At 66.3% G+C, this 19555-nt stretch overlaps 1 protein-coding gene across 3 annotated transcripts in view; it reads right to left on the reverse strand.

Moving 5' to 3' along the window:
* Positions 1-242: 242 nt before the first annotated feature.
* The window catches only part of COL5A1 (collagen type V alpha 1 chain), a 136752-nt gene continuing 117439 nt past the window's right edge, over positions 243-19555 (reverse strand). For 2 of the 3 annotated variants that reach the window (XM_082696218.1, XM_082696220.1), the window contains exons 53-66: positions 19468-19521; positions 18815-18868; positions 18039-18146; positions 17868-17921; positions 17723-17776; positions 16678-16785; positions 14972-15025; positions 14166-14201; positions 13692-13745; positions 12850-13105; positions 11903-12015; positions 9832-9900; positions 6384-6617; positions 243-2518 (exon numbers count right to left, since the gene is read on the reverse strand). In XM_082696218.1, coding sequence (XP_082552344.1) covers positions 2372-2518; positions 6384-6617; positions 9832-9900; positions 11903-12015; positions 12850-13105; positions 13692-13745; positions 14166-14201; positions 14972-15025; positions 16678-16785; positions 17723-17776; positions 17868-17921; positions 18039-18146; positions 18815-18868; positions 19468-19521 — 1395 coding nt within the window. In that variant the 3' untranslated portion in view covers positions 243-2371. Of the gene's footprint in view, positions 2519-6383; positions 6618-9703; positions 9773-9831; positions 9901-11902; positions 12016-12849; positions 13106-13691; positions 13746-14165; positions 14202-14971; positions 15026-16677; positions 16786-17722; positions 17777-17867; positions 17922-18038; positions 18147-18814; positions 18869-19467; positions 19522-19555 lie in introns of all 3 variants that reach the window. The other variant, XM_082696219.1, reaches the window with a different exon arrangement.

The raw sequence follows: 19555 nt of genomic DNA on the forward strand, positions 1-19555 counted from the left end.
CAACCCCTTCAAGGCCTCTGCGTCACACAGGGTTCATCGGCGGTAAAAGGCCCTTTCCTGGGCATCACAGACAGGACTCGGGAACACATGCCCGTGGGCTTCTCCAGCAATGGGCAGGTGTCACCTGATGTCGTGTTTTTAAGGGCCCGAAGGCCTAGACCCTTCGCTGTAGGTTTTCCGTTGGGGGGTTTCCCCCTTCCCGTCGGAGAGGAGGCGGCACAAGGACCACACCGGAGAGCGTCTGCAAACGTAAGAAGTCCTTTATTGCAATATACCATGGCAAGGTGGCCTCGGGAGAAGGGGACACGTCTGATTTCTGTAGAATGACAACAACTTTGAAGGGGCCACAAGGATGAGGACAGCGCAAGGGGGGGCTTGGGGGGAATCACATGACCTAGACGAGGCCCACGGGGCACCGCGCGGCCGTCCTCGGATATGGTTCGCTTTGGAAGAGACAAATGTGAGAGTCATTGGCACGTGTCAGCCTCCTGGGCTCGGGAGAGCCTCGGAGCCAGACTTCCCTTTGGTGATAGCAGGACGCCACGTCCGCGGGGATGCAAGAAATACGAGCGGGTGTTCGTGACGCCCGGCGCGGGGCTCTGCTGTGGTTTCCCCAGGGGGAAGGGCGGCCCAGCGGGCAGAGGACAGCACCAGAACCGCGGGTCACAGCGGCTCCCAAGGGGGCCGAGCAGAGCCGGAGGACCCTGCCCGCTCCCCCCAGCACGGAAGGAAAGGGCGTTGCTTTTCACAGTGAGGGGCAGCCCTTCCTGGCCGGTCCCTTGGGCCCTCCGTCCGCGGAAGGTGGCCGCTCGGCCCTCGCTCGCGAAGCAGCCCCCCCAGCCCCGAGCTGCCGGCCGGCTGACGCTGGTCCCCAGGATGCGGGTGGAGATCCCGACCGCTCACGTGGGGGAGCAGCCGCCGCCGGCAGCCCCAGGGAGACCCCCGAGTTCATTGCACATCTCCCCGTCTGCACACGCAGCTTCAGCTCAGTTCTGAGCACAAACAGAAATTAGCACCAAACGTTCGGCGAAACCGAAGACGACCTCCTCGTCGGCCGCCGCGGACAGCGCCGGCGGCATCTTCGACCACGGGTGTGTTTTCTCCCATCACAGAAGCACAACGTAAGGCTCGCCACGGGCCTCGCCGCGGTCTCAGGGCGCAGAAGCGCGTGGGCCAGCGGGAAGGACGGTGGCGAGCGCCCGCCCTTCCGTCCTCGGCAGGGACCCATGCCCCGTGCAGGCCGAGACCGGGGCCAAGAGAGGCGGGAGGAGGAGGCGCGGCCAGCTGACCCCAGGGTCGCCTTTCAAGGAGATCTCAAAACAGCACCACAAAGGAAAAGGGTAGCAGTGAGCACCAGTTTCATTTGATTATCATCTACAGAATGTGGTTTCCCCACTCCGGGACACTCTCCCATCAGGCTCCGCGGGGAGAAAAACGGGGGAAGGAAGAATTAAAATTAATTTACGCCCGCGACTTAATCTAAGTGCATGTAGGAAAGGCAAAGCATCAAGTTCTTTTTGTTTTTGTTTTTTTTTTTCCTCTCCATTAAAAAAAATAAATCCAGAGCTCATCAAAAAATCATCTGGAAAGGGGTCCGGGCACCCACTGTTCCAACAGCAGCGCGGCCTCCTGCCGCCCGGGCGGACCCCGCCGTATTGCACGTTCCTGGAAGGTGAGGACGGAGCTGCCCCTTCCTCGCCGGAACTGGACGCCCGCCCCCCCTCCCCACCCTCCCAGTGGGACTGAAGCCAGGCTGACATGCATGATTGAAAGTCGGGGACACTGAACACGTATGACAATACAATACAAATATTTACTTAAAACTCACAAAGACGAAAGCACCTTTAATCCATCGGAAAGGCACGTGCAGAATGACATTTGGCCCAGGAATGGATCGTGTAGCTGAGAACAGAGGCTCTGGCTGGAAGGGGGTGACCTTTGCGAGGCTTGCCTCTGAGTATTTTTTGAAGGTCAGGGGAAATACACATCTTCAAGTTGAATTTAAAAAATAATAGTGATCTCCAAATCCCGCAGCCCTATGCCCCGGCCCGGCGGCCTCTCTGTGCAGACAGATCGGCCGGCGCGGCAGCCGCAAGTGTGGCCTCGCCGTCCCTGTGGCGTGCGGTGGGGACAGAACGGGGCTGGCGTGGCGGTGGGGCCCGCTGGCTGCGGGCTGTCTAGGTCATGTGATTCAGCTCCGGGTTGAGGACTCGGCTCTTTCCCTTTGCTCTCTGTGGGCTTGGGGTCTGGCTCGATGCGGAGCCGGGCGCAGACGAGGTCGGGGAGGGACGAGGGGCCTTCACTGTCCAGGACGCCCGCAGACGGCGCGCTGAGGTCACGAGGTTGCTCTTGGGGGCCGGGCTCGTGGCTCCTAGCCCAGGAAGCAAGCCGGCCCCACTTCAAATCCAAATTTCTGTGACGCTTCACCGAAGTCATTGAACATGATGTCCACGATGGGTATCTGCTCTACTTTGGGCGTGTCGATCTCCAGAACAGTCTTCTGATACCCTTTCCTCGTCTAGGAAGCAGAAGAGAGGCCCGTGTCGGTAAGGGGCGTGGGGAGTGGGGGTGGGGCCACCTCGCGGGGCTGAGCCTGCCCTGCCCCATTCTCCTGGGCTCCCACGCACATGCGCCCATGGCCAGCCGCCGAGAAAGCAGGTTTGCTCCATCGGTCCGGGCAGGCGGAGGGAGAGAGACGTGCCTGGCCGGGACAGGCAGCGCCCCGCCCCACCCAACATCCCATTCGGCCCTCTCCGCAGTCCCAGACCCACGCCCGCCCCTGCCAGCTCGGACACCCCATGGTAACCCTGCCGGGACCAGCTGCAGAGAGCATAGTCCCGCCGGAACACACCCGAGCCCCCGCTCCTTGTTCAAGACGAAGAGCTCTAAGACAGTGACGGGAGACTGCCGGCCCTGCCCTTGGCAATCTCGCCCAGAAGCAGGAGGACTCCACACTCGCAAGTGTGAGAAGAGGAGGGAACCTGACCCACTCGCCGGTCTACAGGAGTACTGGCTAAACAGGCACAGAGGGCCAGGGACGGCAGAGGCGTGCTGCGGTGAGCCCCTTGCTCAGACGGTCTGTTTTACCTCCGGGAGTGTCTCGAGTCACCCTTAGCTGCACCTCACCATGGCCTCCAGGGAGGCTCAGAGGATCATGGTGGAGCCCGGACACGACCGCCACAGAACTGGGCAGCCTCCCCTGCCCAGCAGCACTCTCAGGAGAGCAGGTGTACCGCTGCTTTCTGGGGCAGGACCGTGGCCTGGATCACAGCCACGCCTGGGCTCGGGCTCAGGCTCCTGGCCAGCAGCACTGGCTTCTTTGGACCCCACGGTGGAGGAGGAGGAGCTGGGTCCTTCCAGCTCGGAGCAAGGTGGGGCCATTGGGGCTGCCCTCCGATCTTTGTCCTTTTGGAAGGATGGAAGCTCCCCCAGGCGGGGGCCGTGCAGCTGTGTCTGGAGGCATTTGGGGTTGTCAGAGCCAGCTGGGGGACTGAGCTCTGGGGGGTCGAGGCCACAGACGCTGCTCAACACCCTACGATGCAGACAGAGCCCCCAGCCCAACTCCACACACCCCGAAGACGCATCTGGCCCCAAAGGCCGAGGAGCCCTGGTCTGGAGTTGCGTCTCCTCTGTCCAACTCAAGGCGCAGAAGCAGGAATGAGAGGCAGACATGATGGGTAAGAGGGTTTTGGCTCCATGCCCAGAAGATCTTCCTGATACTGAGACTTTGGCGCCATGGCCAGGACTGCTCCAGGTGGTAGTGAGCTCTTGGTCAAGGGAGGCATTCAAGGAACAGCTATGCCTGAAATGGACTATGGTGGGAAGGGGGCAGGCATTGGGAGACTGCATTCTGCCACATCCTAAGGGCCTTGGGCAGCCCACTGGACCTCACCCGAACTCAGATTTTGCTTCTGCGGTTGAAGAGCTCTTCCCCAGAACCTGCAGTGACCCTAGAGGCGCTGGGGGCATGGAGGCTAGCGTTCTGCCAGCACACCAGACCACCAGGAGACAGGGCCAGAGAAGGAAGGCCTTTGGCTCTGGGGCTAAGGAAGACCGGAGCCGGACCCTGGGCTGGCCCACGGCAGAGACAGGAGGGGGCTCTGAGCTGGGCAGCATCGCTGGGAACCCCGGGGGCTCTGGGATTTGCTTTTGTGATGATCAGGAGAGGGGGCATCAGGAGAAAAAGGGATGGGGGCGCCAGGCTCCCCCCGGGGAGCTCCTTGGGGCGCCGGGTGTGTGTGAGCTGGAGCACGGAGCCAGGGACAGCCGGCCCGTTCCCTGCTGGGGGTTCCCGACCCCCGAGAGGCATTTCCCAGCACCCCTCGCAGGGAAGGCCCCCTTCTTCTGGAGAACCCGCCTGCTTGCTTCACCAGGAGCCGGGTACTGGCCTCACCCGAGTGTCTCCCTCCTGCCTCAGGAGCCAGGATGCTCCGAGCCACGCTCGAGGCCCTGGGGTCCTGCCTCTCCTCTGGAGGCAGAGACTCAGGGAAAATTCTACTTGCTGCCTCATGACCTTGTCAGCACAGCTTGGGGCGTGTGTCAGAAGCACGAGCAGATGCTGGGGGCGGAGGCCCCTCCCCCATGTGTCTGGACCCCTTGCTTCAAACAGGGATGAGTCCTGCTCGTTCCACAGTCAGACCCAAGGACTGACCCCCACAAACCCCAGGATGCAGGGGAGCAGGGAGGAGGGGCAGGGGGCCACAGGGAACCCTGCGCTCCGGGCAGCCTCCCCCATCATCCCCGAGGTGGCCTTGGGGTAGGGAGCAGGAACAGGGCTCCCCAGGGCTGGAGGGGGCTGCCCAGTCCAAGGGCCCCGGCCAGGGCAGGACGCAAGTGGTGAGCCTGGGCTCCGCCCTTGGCTGCTACTGGGCAGCTTTGTGCGCTCCCGGTTCTGCGGGACCCAGAAGCCCAGCAGAGCCGTCCAGGACACTCCGGCCTGGCCAGACAGGACCGGACAGCCTCAGCAGACATTAGGGAAAACCGTCACCTCTCATGCACGCGGGTCCGGGAGCAGCAGGGAGCACTGACCCCGAGGCAGGAGCACCGGCTTCCCGCAAGCCCAGGGTGGCCGCTCAGGGCTCGGGGACGCCTCTGCCTGGCCTGGGACACACTGGGACCAGCTCTGAGAGACACTCTAGCTGCTCTGTTCAAAAAGTGAGGGGGGCTGGCGCGCCTGGGTGGCTCAGAGGGTTAAAGCCTCTGCCTTTGGCTCAGGTCGTGATCTCAGGGTCCTGGGATCGAGTCCTGCATCGGGCTCTCTGCTCAGCAGGGAGCCTGCTTCCCTCTCTCACTCTGCTGCCTCTCTGCCTGCTTGTGATCTCTGTCTATCAAATAAATAAATAAAAATCTAAAAAAAATTTAAAAAAAGGTTAAAAAAAAAAGGTGAGGTGGGAGACTAGGGTGGGAACTCCGGGCCCGCGAGCAGACGTCTCAGAGGACCGGGCGCCCCCGGAAACGCGCGGGAAGGACGCGGTCTGGAGCGGCGCTGAGTGTCCGCGAGAGCCTCCGGGCCACACGGGGAGGGCGCGGCACCTTCCAGGGACGGGCCGTGTGCCAGCTGGAGGGAGACCTGCGAGGGGCCGGCCCTGGACACAGAGTGGGGCTGGAGCCCACGCTAGCCCTGTCCCTACGGGAGCTGGCCTGGCCACCACGGACAGAACCTCTGAGACCAGAACTGGAGGACGGACGTTGAGGCGGGACAGAAAGACTCGCAGACACACACACGGCAACCGCCACCTCCAGCCTCTCAAAGGCCACACGAGGGACATGCCTGAGGGTTTCCAGGGGACCGGACCCCCTGGTTCATGGTTGCATCCTAAACACCTCCCAGAACACGAGGACGCAGCTCCGACCCCCCGGGTTGGCGGCAGAGCCCCCCCCCGGAGGCACAGAGCCGAGGAACTGGCCCTCAGTGGAGACCCTGGCCTAGCTCTGGGAGGCCACAGGTGGGGTGCACAGGAGCGCAAGCATCCCGGGGCCCGGGGCCCGAGGTGTGAACGCAGCCCCGGCACCGACGGGCCGTGCGGGCTGAGCAAACCTCCAGTCAGGCCGGGGAGCGGAACGGCCCTTCCTGGGGGGCGCAGGGGGCCAGGGCACAGCCCAGCACGGCCCCGCGAGCTCGGGGGCCGGTGTCAGCCGTGAACCCGGAGGCACCGCCCAGCACAGTGTGTGCCCTGGCTGCTCCCGGGAAGGCCCTGAGGAGAGACTCTCGGATCCAGGCCAGACGGACACGGGTCCCACATCACAGCCGGCCGGGACCACGGACCCGGCTCCCCAGCCTTCCTGTCCGGGCTCCGCTTTCCCAGGCCCGCACGCTCGCCTGACGGATGAAGGCAGAGGCCCCGCGGCGGCCCCCGCCCCCTGCCGCCGTGGGCGACACTCACAGCACAGCCGTCCACCAGGGCGCGAATGTAGGGGCTGTTGTCATAGGACATCTCCTCGTCGTTGGAGCCCAGGAAGCGCATGGCCTTGTCGTAGCTGCCCGTGGTGGCATCCTGCCAGGCCACCGATTGGTAGCAGTTGTAGGTGACGTTCTGGTTGGCCGAGGCGCTGAGCAGCCGCAGGAAGGTCATCTGCACCACGCCCACGGGGTTGCCCTCGGCGTCCACGTAGGAGAGCTGGGGGGACAGGAGGGGCGGCGCTCAGCAGTGAGGGGACGGGGCTTTCCTCGCAGCCCAGCCTTCACGATCTCCGTCCGCGTGCGGTCTCCTGGGGAACGTGAGCCACGCGGCGGGCACCGCCCTGGGAATGCGCCCCACGCCCCGTCCCCGAGGCCAGAACACACTGGCTCTCTCAGGGGCTCCCCGAAATGGAGCGGAACGCACCGCATTTCTTTTTGAGACGTGCACAACCCACCTGCCCTCCTGGCCTGGCTGGACCCTACTCGTCCAGGGCTCAGGCCATGCACCTTCTCCAGGAAGCCTGCCTGGGGCACGTGCCCTTCCCCACCCTGGCCTGGCTCGCTCTCTGTTTTCCCTCCTGGGCTGCAGCCCTCCCCAGACCGTGAGCAACCTGGGGGCAGAGACTCGCCCTTGAGTTCCTGTCACCATGCCCAGAGGCCGGCTAAAGGAAGGATCTCTTGAGATTATGGTAATAGATGAAAAACATTGGTAAGTGCCTGGCCAGGAAGCTGTGGGCAGTGCAGACAGAGAGGGCGGGGGGCCTCGGGGGTAACTCGGGCCGGCTAGGGGCACGCATGGGGTGCTGAGATGTCCCGGCAGCAAGAGGGGCCGGAGCCATTTGGCCACAAGCTGGAGGGTAGGGTAACCGGGCGCCCTCCTGCAAGGACGGGGGAGCCCCAAGATGGTGCACAGGAAAGGCCGCTCCTGCCTCTCTGGGGCACAGAACCCAGAGGAAAGCAGAGCAGGTCTTCCTGGCCTGGGTGCAGGGACTCAGCGGTGCCCAGGCCAAGCAGGGGCAGCAGGGGGCACTCTGGGGACAAGACTCCCTGACAGCAAGCCCAGAGCAGGGCATTAGGAAGTGACAGTCCCATTCTCAAGGGCTTTCTCCGGCGTCACCGGCTCCCCACAAACAGGTCCTGAGATCCAGGGGCACAGGGAGGGCTCGGGGTGTCCCCAGAGGTGAGTCTCACCGTCTGCATCCTTGCAGACTCCAGCTTCCAGAACAGCCAGACACGGCCAGGCCACACGGGTGCCTGCCTTCCCCCAGATGAGTCTTGGCCCCCTCCCCGCCTCCACGCTCTGCCGGCCTCCCCACGGGAGGCAGAGGGCGCCCCGCTGTTTCTGGGCATCCGTGGAGGCCGCGCCCGACACACAAGGGCGAATCGAGGCCCATGCTGTCTGCTCGCTCATACACACGTCCGCAGAACTAGCCGGCGTGGAGGCAGGGGCCCGGCCAGCGACCCTGTCCCTCCCCACCAGGCCCGGGAGGGCACCGTGCTGCCGCCCAGCACCAGCTCTGCCCGCAATGACCGCACACTTCACGGTCAGACCCTGCAGAGGAAAACCGAATACCAACCAGCAATCCGGGCCGTCAGGGACTCCTGGGAGGGTACTCGACTGACTGGGAGAAGCACGCATGCGCGGGGACAGGCCAGAGAGCAGCAGGGACACAGAAGGACCTGAGGCCTCCAGGGCTGGACCCTGCCCTCCCGGGGAAAGCGGCTCTGCACGCGTGCTCCTGGGCTACGGCCAGAGCGGCCCTGACCAGGGCAGAGGCCGGCTTCTTCAGGATGGGACCTGCATCTGCGTCACGTCCACCAGGACGGGCCCAGAGAGCTAGAATAAGGCGCAGGAAAATCCAAAGGAGAAGCTGGTTTCCCCTGGGGTGTCCCTCTGCCTCCAAGCTCGGTATCAAGCCTGACATGGGACAGAGGCGGGAGGCAGCTCCCCAGGCCGCTGGTGGAAAGCGGGTGTTCTGTGTGAGGTGCGGGTTGCAGGGCCCCGAGGGGTGCCCGGCTGTCTCAGTCCGGGACCCCAGCTTGCCCGACCCGCCCTCGCGGGCCCCAGTCCCCGGCTCGCTGGGCCCAGCCCGCGCCGAGGGGGTGTCCGCAGCGTCCTTCTGTGTGCGGCTGCTCCTTCCGAGGCGAGCGCGGCAGGGGTGGAGGGACAGCAGGGCAGGAAGCAGGCGAGAGGCCCGCCGTCCGCACAGAGACGGGAGGAAGTCTCCACGGACATGGCTAGGCGAGGGCGGACCTCCAGAGGGTCTGTGAGAAGCCAGAGCGGCTTAGAGTCAAGGACACGCAGCTTGGGCAGTGCTGGCAGCCAGGAGGGGCCTGGAGGCTGCAGAGCGAGGGGCCTCGGGAGAGGCGGGACCGGGCAAGGCTGGCAGGAAGCCGCGGTTCTGGGAGTCCTTGGGGGCCTGGCCTCTGTGGAAGCCCCTCCCGAGGAGGCCAGGGTGCCCACACGGATGGCAGCTGGCCAGGTGGGAAGTCACGGAGCTCCCACAGCACAGCTTCTAGGTGACAAAGGAACCCCTCCCAGGGCACAGACATCCCCCTCACAGGGGGACGACCAGATCTGACGACATGAGGGCAAGGAACAGAGTCCGGTGCCTGTGACACGCCCACCTCGACCTTTGGCCCTTCCACTTGCTAGAAAGAGGGCACAGGGCCCAGATCAAACCCCTGGGATGGTCAGAGCAACGTGCCCAAGCCAGCGGGTCAGCCTCGGGCCTGGCATGGAGGGGCGCAGACCGGCTGTCCCCGGCTAGCAACAGGACATCCCCTTTAGTTCCCTCGAGAGATGCCTGCGTCTTCCCGATTCTGGGACGGATTATTGACAGCGGCTCCCCAGGAGTTACAGCGGCGGCCAACCGAGGCCCATGGCCAGGCGGCCATCAGGACGGCCTCCTCACCCCGCAGCTGCAGGCCACCTCCGTGGCCCCCATCCTGGGAAGAGCTCGGTTTCGTGGTCTGGAACCCGTGTCCTCTGACCTGGCCACTAGGACCGAGCAGGAGAGAGCCCTCCGGCTCCCAGGATCTGGTTCCCGCTCCTGGCCACACCCTGGGCACCCAGCTCCTGTCCTCGGCCGGACTGGAAATCTGTCCCCCGGCTCCCAGGCCGGACGAGCTCTCCTCGGGGGGACGGCGGGCGTGGGCGCCAAGGGGGAGTCTGGCCGTCGCGTGCCGTGGAGTGGCCGGCCGAGGGGCGAGAGCAGGTGCGGCGCACGGCGGCCACGGGTGCCATGCAGAGCCGGGAGCCAGGCCGAGCGGCAAGCGGGCAGCGTCCCGGCGGCCACTTACCAGGGACCCTCGCTTGTACTGACTATACCAGGTGGAAGGCCGCTCTTTGGGCCAGCGGGCCATTTTACTCTGTAAGACAGGAACGGACGCGTGTGAAGGGTACTGCGGGAAGCCAGAGGCGGCCTTACCAGTTTACCGCGCTTGAATTCACTGAACCAGGAACCCGGGTTTTCTTTGGGCCAAGAAGTGATCCTGGCCTAAACACAGAGCGGGCGGGGGGGAGAGAAACAGAAGGACAGTGTTATTCTCCCGCCGCCTCGAGCTCCCCCCACCTGCAAACGCGCCTTCTCCCGCCCGACCTCGCCCCCCACGGCAGAGGGGGTTCCTACGGGGTCGGGGTGCTCGCCCTGGGCCGGACCACACGGAGGCCTGGGGGAGGCCGGCCGCCTGCGTCCCGCACGCCTGTGCACACCCGGCCTCTCGTGCGGGGCCCGCGGCTCCGGAACTGTGGGCGGGGAACGCGTTCCCAGGTGCCGAAGGCACTGGGGACAAGCGGGGCCAGCGTGCAGGGACCAGCCAAGGGACCCTCGTGGGCCGACCGCAGCCGGCCCCTCGTGGAGTCTCATCTAATGCGCGAGTCCTGCGTGGCTGTGTGGTGGGCAGGGCCTCCCGAGGTCCCAGCAGGATGCTGATCGTCACCTGGACAGGTGGCCTCGGCCCAGAAGCGGGGGCTCCCACTAGGGGGTCGCTGGGCACGGGGCCGGCGCAGTTCCCGAGGATGGGCCTAGCGCGGAGCAGGCTCGGGCCGTGAGGACACATGACCCCCTCTCGGAGGAGGGCCTGCGCGGCCTCCAGCAGCAGAAACAGGGGGCTCCTTGCTACAAAGCCAGGAAGCACAGGGGACGGGCCCACAGTCCCTCTGCTCCGCCGGGTCCTGGTCATGCACTGGGGAGGCGGGAGCCTGGCTCCCCGTTCAGTCCCCCAGGGCTCCCCTCTGAGCTGCTGGCGTGCGGGGAGGGAGAGAGGCCCAGCCGTCCTCCTGCGTGCGCTTCCGGGCACGCCTGCCTCTGCGCTCGGTAACACGTCCCCTTTGGGGACCGGGCACAGGTGCGGGCGGCCGGCAGAGGGTCCCTCCCTTCAGGGGGCTGAGCCCGAGGAAGAGCACGGAGCGGTGGGGGTCGCTCCGCCCCCAGCCTGCTGTCCGCCCACCGACAAGACCCGCTTGGGCTCCTGGGGCGCCCACCAATCCTCTAGCAGCAAGGCCTCGTGTTGGCGACAGCGGTCATAAGAAAAGATGAGAAACGATGCCTTTTCCACCCAAATATCCTCCCGGGCCTCTGCCAAGTGGGAGGCTCCCGAGGCCTGTGTTTTCCCTCTGAGCATCAGGCTGTGTGCTGCGGGCGTCCGGGTGACGAGCGGCTTCCGGTCGGGGAGCACGCCCAGAACACGGCAGTCCCCACTTTGTGCCTGTCCCAGCGGAGCCCCTGCCCCATGGCCGGGCCTTCTGTCCAGGGGTGCTGGAGCTCCCCACAGGGACAGTGAGATGTAGGGGTGAGGGAAAGGCACCCCTGCAGACCACAGGAGGCCCGACTCTTCCTGCACCCGAGCCACGACCTGTCTGGACATCCGGCCGCCTCGGGGCGTCGTGGGGGTCTGCAGAGGCCCCACGCAGAGGCCACTACGTCACGGTCATCCTGCAGTTGGGGACCTTGTCTGCCTCAGCTGTCCTCCGCCCAAGGGGAAAGCAGCCCCTGTCCCCCCGCACACACACACCAGCCCCACGCGTGTCTCCCGCCACATTCCCTCCCATCTGCACACACACGAACTCGCCCACGGAAGGAACCATTAGCCGCTGTTCCCCCGACTCCGCATCAGAACCTCGCTGACCAACATCCCACACAGAGCTGGGACACACGTGCTGCCCTCGGGAGAGACCGGAGGGGTGCCCAGGCGTCAGCGGACCCCAAGGAACAAGGCAAACACCAGCTTCTCAAAGACACATCGGGGGACGGCGGACTTGCCTCCGAGGCGCCCGCAAGGATCCCGGCTGGTCTGGGGGCAGACCTGCGGGGCCGGGTCAGGAAGGAGCGGAGCGCCTGCGGTTGAAATCTCCACGTGGGGCCGGCCGACCCCTCCCCGGCCACCGCGCCAGGCTGCGCCCACCCCGCCCCACAGCTCAGGTCTCCTTCTGGGGGAGAAACTGTGGCTTTGAACCCGGCCCCGCTGAAAGGGGAAGACACCAGGGAGGCCGGCACTCACCCCCTCGGACTTCTTGTCTGGGAAGACGCACGTGGCCCCTCCGGCTGTGAAGTTGCAGTAGACTTTGAAGGAGTCCCTGGAGCACCCCTGGTTCGGGTCCACCCAGTACTCTCCTGCACGGTGGACAGAGATCGTGAGCGGCCCGCGTGGACGCAGAGGCAGCCGCAGCCCGTCCGCCCAGCGGAGAACGCAGTCGGCCGGGCACACAGGCCGCCAGCACAGGCCTCCCCCGGGGCTCGTCGGACGCACGCGGCTTTCCGTGCCGCGTCCCGAGCCACGACAGACCCATCCCCGAGGGCCCAGCTGGACGGTGGGGACCACAGCTCCCCTGCAGCAGTGAGCAGGGGAGGGTGAGCCGCCGCCTCGGTGGGTCGGTGTCGGACACCCACGGCCCTCCGGGCTGATCGAGGACGGGGAGCGTGGACGGCCTGCGGCAGAGGAGAGCTGCTCACACGTCCCGGGGGGCAAAGCCGGCCAAGGACGCTGTACTTCAGAGGTGGGCTGCGTGTGGCTTAGGGCCGTGAGGACAGGAGTGGCTTTGGTCGGGGGCTAGTCTGGTTTCCAGAGCACCGGCCCAAGCACACCCCGACACGGACATCAGTTCCGGGTCTGACGCGGACCCTGCTGTGCCCGTGGAGCGCACAATGCCCTCTCACTTCCTCTGAGAGGCAGGGCTTTGGCCCCTTTCCACGGAAGGGTGACACGAGGCTCAGGGTCACGCGTGGGACAGTGGCTAAGACCGGACCAGAACAGGGCTCTGTGCCCCCACAAAGCCTTGCTCTCTTTCCTTGGCCTCCCAGGACCCGGTCACGTCCTGCGACGCCTCCGTCGGCGTCCGGGGGAGATGCCCAGGCAGCCCGCGGCACAGACTGGGACATGGAGGTGGTGACCTTCCCACGGCGCAGGCCGCCCCGTGCCCGCCCCCCGCGGGCCCCGCGGGCCCCTACCGTCCGGGAAGTCGGGGTGGCACAGCTGCAGGTCCTTGCAGGTGCGGGCGGGGTTCTGCTGCGTGCCCAGCGGCCGCTTCATCTGCTCGATCTCCAGCTTCAGGGAGTTGAGCGAGCCGAAGATCTCCTCCATGCCGTCCGCGTAGTCCGCGTAGTTCTCGCCCGCGCCGTCGTCCAGCAGCTGGCTGGCGTCGATGTTCCGCCGGGTCCTCGAGGCCTGGATCGGCAGCGGCTGGATGACCTCGCCGGGGGGGCCCTGCGTGGGCACAGGACCGGGTGGGTCCCAATGGGAGCAGCGCCAGGGCCGCCGGGGCCCCACGTCCCGGCTGAAGACGCCCGTCACCCCCGCGTGCTTCTCCCCTTCTTTCCTGCCCCCGAGCACCGCACGCCCAGCCCTGCCGCCAGGCCTCCCTGGACGCGCACCGCCCTCCTCCCGGCCGTGGCCTGGGGTTCAAGCCTCAGCTGGGCTCAAAGCGACCCACCCTTCCCTGGCCCCACAGCCCAGCCTGGGGCCACACATAGTGGGGCCACACGGACGCCTGCCGAGGTGGGAGCCCCAGCCGAGGGCTGAGACGGGAATCGAGAGGCTGCTGGGCCGAGCACGGGGACCCGTGGAGGGCGTCCTACAGTCGGGCTCATCACGGCCCCTCCCCATGCCCTGGGGACCTCGCTGGGGGCTGCCCACTGTCACCGGTACGCACACACCCAGTGCCTCCCTCCCTCAGGGCCCGGACTCCCTCCACCACGATCTAGAAAGCGAACAGCACACACAGACGCTCCCACCACGGACTCAGCCTCGGGGGAGCCCCCTCCTGACTCTCCCGTCTTCAAAGGTTACTCACCGGTGGGCCGGGGGGACCTGGGTGGCCCGCCTCACCCTTCGGGCCTGTGGGACCCTGGGAAAAAGAAAAGACCAACTGTCCTCTCCGAGGCCTGCTGTGACTTAAACCCCCTTGGTGCTCCAGGATGTCCGTGGGGACCGGTGCGGGGACCGGCGCGGGGACCACGAGGGGCCGAGTCGAGCGTGCCCGGGAGAGGAATGGCAGGGACCGCGTCCTCAGTCCCAGACGGAAGAGCCTGACACCCCGAGATGGGAACTTGGGGGCGCTTTCCTGCTAACGTGGGGAGCAAGAACCCGTAGGCCGCGGTCTGTAGCAACTCTGGTGGGGGACACGCTCGCCATGCTGGAGGAGAAGCCCGTGGGGACAGTGCTGCCACCAGCCAAGGGTGAAGAGGGCCCAGAGCGCTTCTCATCGAGGGGAACATACCCGCCCCCCCAGGGCAGAAGGGGCCCGTCTGCGGCACACACCACTTACCGAGGATCCCTTAGCACCTTTTGGCCCAGGAGGACCCTGTAGAGAGTGGGGGACAACATAAGCTCATGCTCGGGCGCCCCCCGGCCCACTATCCCGCTCAGGCCTGACCGGCTCTTCACCCCCAGCCCGCCCCCGAATCCCTCTCCCAGGAGCCCGTGCTTGCACTAGCTTGACGCGGGGGAGGGTGGGGTGCTCGGCCACATGGAGAGGTCAGTCCTGTCCGAGCCCGATCACCCTGCTCCCACGCGCCCCCCACCCTGCAGCCGGGAAACCGCGGCTCAGGCAGCCAGAGTCGGAGCAACCGCAGGGAGAGCGCTGGACTGCGGGACTGCCTGGGACCTCGGGGACCCACGGCCGGGCCCAGGAGGGGCAAGTGGGGGCTCACAGCCCTGTAGGATGGCTCTGGCCTGCCAGGGGCCCCAGCAGTGTGGGGGGTTCCCTGCACCGGCTGGTCCCTGACCCCTCTCGTCTGGGCCAGGCAGTCCCGCTCACGCCGATGGGGACAACTTCCTCGCCCTGCCCAGGGTGTCTGTGGTGCCACGTCATGTCTTCTGAAATGCCCGCCTCCCCTGCCTGAAACCGGTCAGGCCCAGAGACCCCCCTTCCCTGCTTCTGTCACTCGGGGCCCGGACGTGGAGGGGACGAGCAAATCTACCCTGGGCCCCACGTCCACTCGGGGTGGGCCCAATCCGGGGCTCCCGGCCATCCTGTCATCGTCCTGCTGCCCATGGCCCATGGCCCAGGCTCGCCTGCTTCCTGCTCTCCCCAGAATGGCGCGGGACCACCCACCCCTCCCAGATACACACCGGCAAGCCGGGAGGGCCTGGGGGACCGATCGGGCCGGAAGGTCCAGTGATGCCCTGAAAAGGAGCAGAAAACACAGTCACGCATCACACAAGGGTCAGTTACACGCCACACAAGGGTCACAGACACACTCCCCTGCCTCGAAGCCGCGGCTCTCCACGCTCCAGGTCTGTCCGCCTGCAGACGCCCTCCGACGAGGGGCCGGCTGCCGTGGAGGGGAACCGCGTCTCCTCGCGGGGCCTGGTGGGGCCCGAATGAGCTCCAGGAGACTGACCATCCCCGCTGGCTGCCCGGGCCGGGCTGGGACGCCGGCGTCTTCGGGGACACGGGGAGGGCACTGCCTGCTACTATCCCTGCGAGCGCTCTGACCGGAAATGCAGAAGCTGCACACCCAGGGGCTGGCGTGGTCCTGCCTTGTTTCCCGTCCGCAGTGTGGGTCTCCCCGACCCCAGCGCAGGACACACGGAGTGTCCCGGGTCCTGTCGGCGCTGCCTGCCCGCCACTCCTGACACTTCTCCCCACTTGGAGCTCGCGGCCTCCGATCAGACCTTCGGTCCATGCAGGCCAGGCCAGCGGGTGCGGCCAGTGACTCGCGCTGGTTTTCATACTCGGCACCATGGCTCTAAGGGTGCCCCAAGGTTCATTCCACCTAGAACCCGACTCCGCACGGCCCCCCGCAAGGCTGAAGCAACAGCCGGGCGGAGGGAGGCCGAGAGCAGGTGCCCTTCCCCGCCCCTCCGCCTTGGGGCCTGGGGCAGCTCATCGCCGTCAGAATCCAAGACAGTCTCCAGCCAGCACCTCCCACCAGGGACGCTGCAGGGACGGCTTGCGGTGAGGGCACAGGGCGGTGCTTACACTGGGGGCCGACACCCCGGACATCTTCCAAATCCCCGAGGTCACGGGGCTGCCATGCCCTGGAGGGCACCGGCGCAGGGCACGGGCGACGCCACGGGGAGCGCGCCGGCGGACGGAGCAGGGCTCCCGAGGACACCCCCCGACGACCGTACGGGGCCCCGCGCGCATCCCCCTTCACTCCCGCCTCCCCGGCCTGCCTCACGAGACCGGTCCCTCGCGGTCAGGCGTGGCCCGACGGGGGCACCCACAAGGGCACGCACCTCGGGCAGCAGGGATCTCTGTGTGGAAGCAAGCCCTCGTGTGGGAGGCGCACAGACGCGGCAGGCCGGCCACGTGCCCCCGCCCGCCTCCCCGGCACACATCGCCCTTCCCCTGACCACGGAGTCCACGTCCAGTGGCTCACTGTGCAGTGAGGATGACTCTGGCTACGGTTTGCAGCGCTGTGGTTTTCGGGGAAGTCTGGGGCCACGTCTTCACATCCAGGGTCAGGGTGCGGGCCCTGCCCCCGTGTCTGGCAAACACGGGCCACGCCTCGCCAGCGACCTGGGCAGCCAGCTGGGTCAGAGACCTTTGCGAGGCCGTGAGGTGAACCAGCCTCCCCTCTGAGGCCCAGCGGGGCCCCACGGAGGAAGCCACGGGTGGCCAGTCCACGCTGGCGTCCCCTCCGCTGTTCCCATCCAGAGGTGATGGACGTGAGGACGTCCTTCCAGCTCTAACTGGCCTCAGGTCCACTGGGCACCAGGTTATAAGCAGCTACTCCCCACCCGTGAGGGGCCGCACTGGGTGGGGGAGGGGCTGCACTGGGTGGGGGAGGGGCTGCACTGGGTGGGGGAGGGGCTACCGCCTCACGTACCTGTTCTCCCTTAGGGCCAGAGGAGCCCTGGGGGCCGGGGAGCCCGCGGTCACCCTTCTCGCCCTGTTCACCCGGAGGCCCGATGAGTCCAATCAAGCCTGGATGACCCTGTCGACGAACAAAGGCAGGAAGGGGCGCGCACTGGGGCTGCGTGTCTCCGCCCACCCCGTGGGCCGGCTGGACGGGGCAGCAAGTCCCTGCCACGGGAACCACGGAGACACCGGCCCACCCCTCCCGGTGGGGGAGCGCGCCTAAGGGCAGGTCGAGGGGCGAGACCGCAGGAATGACATGGACGGTCCGTGGTAAACGTCGCCCTTGAGGGACGGGGAGACGTGGGTCCAGGTACAGACCGACGTGAGGACACGTGTTTCCCCCAGTGGTTCTGTGCGTCGTGTACGCGTCCACGTGTGCACCTTTTTTTACAGGGCACGGAAACTCTGTGGACCTCCGTGAGAAAAAGCTGCTGAGTATTATAGATACTGTAACAATTTGCTGTTTTTTTAAAAAAGCTTCCTACAGAGGCTGCCATGTGTTTGTTTTATATGAGCCTGCAGAAAGTTCTAGAAGGGTGTTTCCAGCTTTCCTTACTTCAGAGGCTGAGCGGTGACAGGCACCAGAGTGGACAGGGACAGACTCCTCCGTCCTTCAGGTGTGACTGTATGCTCTGTGGACGTGCCTTACATGAGTCAGGAAACCCACGTGAGCAGAAGACAAGCCCCTGACCCGAGAAGGTGCGTGGGCTTGGCCCTGCTGCGGAGCCCTGGCCCTCACCCTGAGAGAAGTGTCCCGGGCCGCCGTGTCCAGAGTGGGCGCGCTCCTCGGACCCTGGACACCCCTCCACCAGGAGCCGGGTGCAGGCCTCCAGGGTCCCCGCCGAGGGCAGGGACGGAGCATCCCACGCGGCACAGGCTGGTTGTGTTCTCAGACCCCCCAGGACCTGTCCCCAGCCTGTGGTGGGCACTGACCAGTTGGGTGACTGATCGAAACCCCGCGTGTCTGAGGGGCCCCGAGTCACAGCCTTGGAGGCACCTAAGTCCTGTGTTACCTTTTCCCCTTTGGGGCCAGAATCTCCTTTGAGGCCGGGGAGTCCTGGGGGACCCTGCAGGAGGAGACGGCGCGGTCAGAGCTGTGCTCCCCGGCTCTGCCCTCCCCCACTGCTCCCCGGGAGCATGCTAGAGGTCGTCACTCACCATGGGGCCCGGGGGGCCGTCGGGGCCTGGGGAGCCTGGGAGACCTTGCTCACCCTGAAACACAAGGGGTCGTCAGCATGAGCCCCACGGGCTCTGTCCCCGTGTCCCCGTGCCCTGTGCCCACGCTGCACCCCTGCAGCGGCCGCCCCTCTCCGGCGCCCGTCCACTCACCACAGGGCCCGGGATCCCTCGCAGGCCGTCAGGCCCGGGCTTCCCGGGGGCCCCCTGGGGGCCGATGGGGCCAGTCTTCCCAGGAGGGCCTTCCAAGCCGGCTTCCCCCTGCAGGGTGCACGGACACAGAGAGACAGAGAGGCTTGAGGCTGTGGCCGCCCTGGCCCAGGACCCCGGTCCGAGGACCCCAGACTCCCCCAGATGGCCGGGGCTGCCCCAGGTTCTCCACACTCTGTGCAGGAGCCGTCCTGTCCCACTCTGTCCCCTGGTTTCCTCAGCCAGAGGAGCTTCCCGGTCTCCCGCCATCCTGGCCCCCATGGCCGTTCCAGGGGGCCCTGCGCTCGCAGGGACAGGGCCACCATTTCCTAGGCCTGTACGGGGCTGGATGGCTCCCACCACAGCCTCCGTTCCCAACAGGACAGTTCAAGGAGGGGGCCAGGCCATGGGAGCCACAGGGAGCAGCCCCTCGAGGGCCCTAGATACCGGGCGACGGGCGGGGGGCTCAGCACAGATGCCCCGTCTTCTGTGCCGACCGCAGGGGCGGCCGCAGGTCAAGCACAGGGCCGAGCGCTCCAGCACCGGCCTCCCTTCCCTCAGGCTGGAGGGACCGACAGCCCGTGCGCCCAGGCCCCTCTCCGTGTGGAGTGAGAGCCTCCGGATGCCCGTTTGGCTGTCCTGGGTCCACACCTCTGCACTCCCCACCCCACTCAGCCATCGCACAGGCGGGGAAGCTTCTGGGAAGTCTGTGGTCACAGCCAGGCAGAGCAGCACGTTACCTTGGCTCCCTTCTCTCCCTGTCTGCCTTCGGGGCCTGCGGGGCCTGGGGGGCCCTGGAACAAAGCGAAGGAACAGCGTGTGAGAAGCAGCTCGCGAAAGCCAGAGCAATGAGCTCAGTGTCTGCAGGGAAATAGGCCTGCGCTCAAGGGGCACGCAGGCAGAGCAAGGAGGGCCAGGAGGTCGGGGAGGGGGCTGCCGGGCCCCAGCCGGCCAGGACAAGGCCATCGGAATGAATCCCAGGGACCCCACTTCTGGGAAAGCCCTCTGAGTCTATCCGGAGGGGCCTCTGGTGGCTGCCACTGCTGGGCCCCTGTTCCCGGCCACATACACGGGCCGGCTTCCTGCAACACTGGCCAAAGGCTCAGTATTTCCCGTGCAGAGAAACGCCATGTCCCCCGCTCAGACTTTTAAGAAAGTTCTGACCCAAGGGGTGAGGTCTTTCCGGCCTTATGGGCACCCCTCCCCCACGCTGGGCATGACTGACAGTGTTTGGCCTCTCCCCGAAGCAGGGGTGAGGCACCTAGCGGGTGCGAGGGCTGAAGATGGGGCCGGGCTGTGGCACACACCCACCAGGACCAGCGAGAGCACGAGGGGCGGCGGGGGAGGCTCCTGCAAGATGCCGGCGGCCCAGGACAGTCGCAGGATCACTTACCCTTTTTCCTGGAGGCCCAGATGGTCCTGGTTCGCCAGTAGGGCCTGGAGATCCCTGGTGTCAGAGAGAGAACACAGCGTTGGTCAGA

This window comes from Mustela nivalis (assembly GCF_964662115.1).
Source record: "Mustela nivalis genome assembly, chromosome: 13".
NCBI lineage: Eukaryota > Metazoa > Chordata > Mammalia > Carnivora > Mustelidae > Mustela > Mustela nivalis.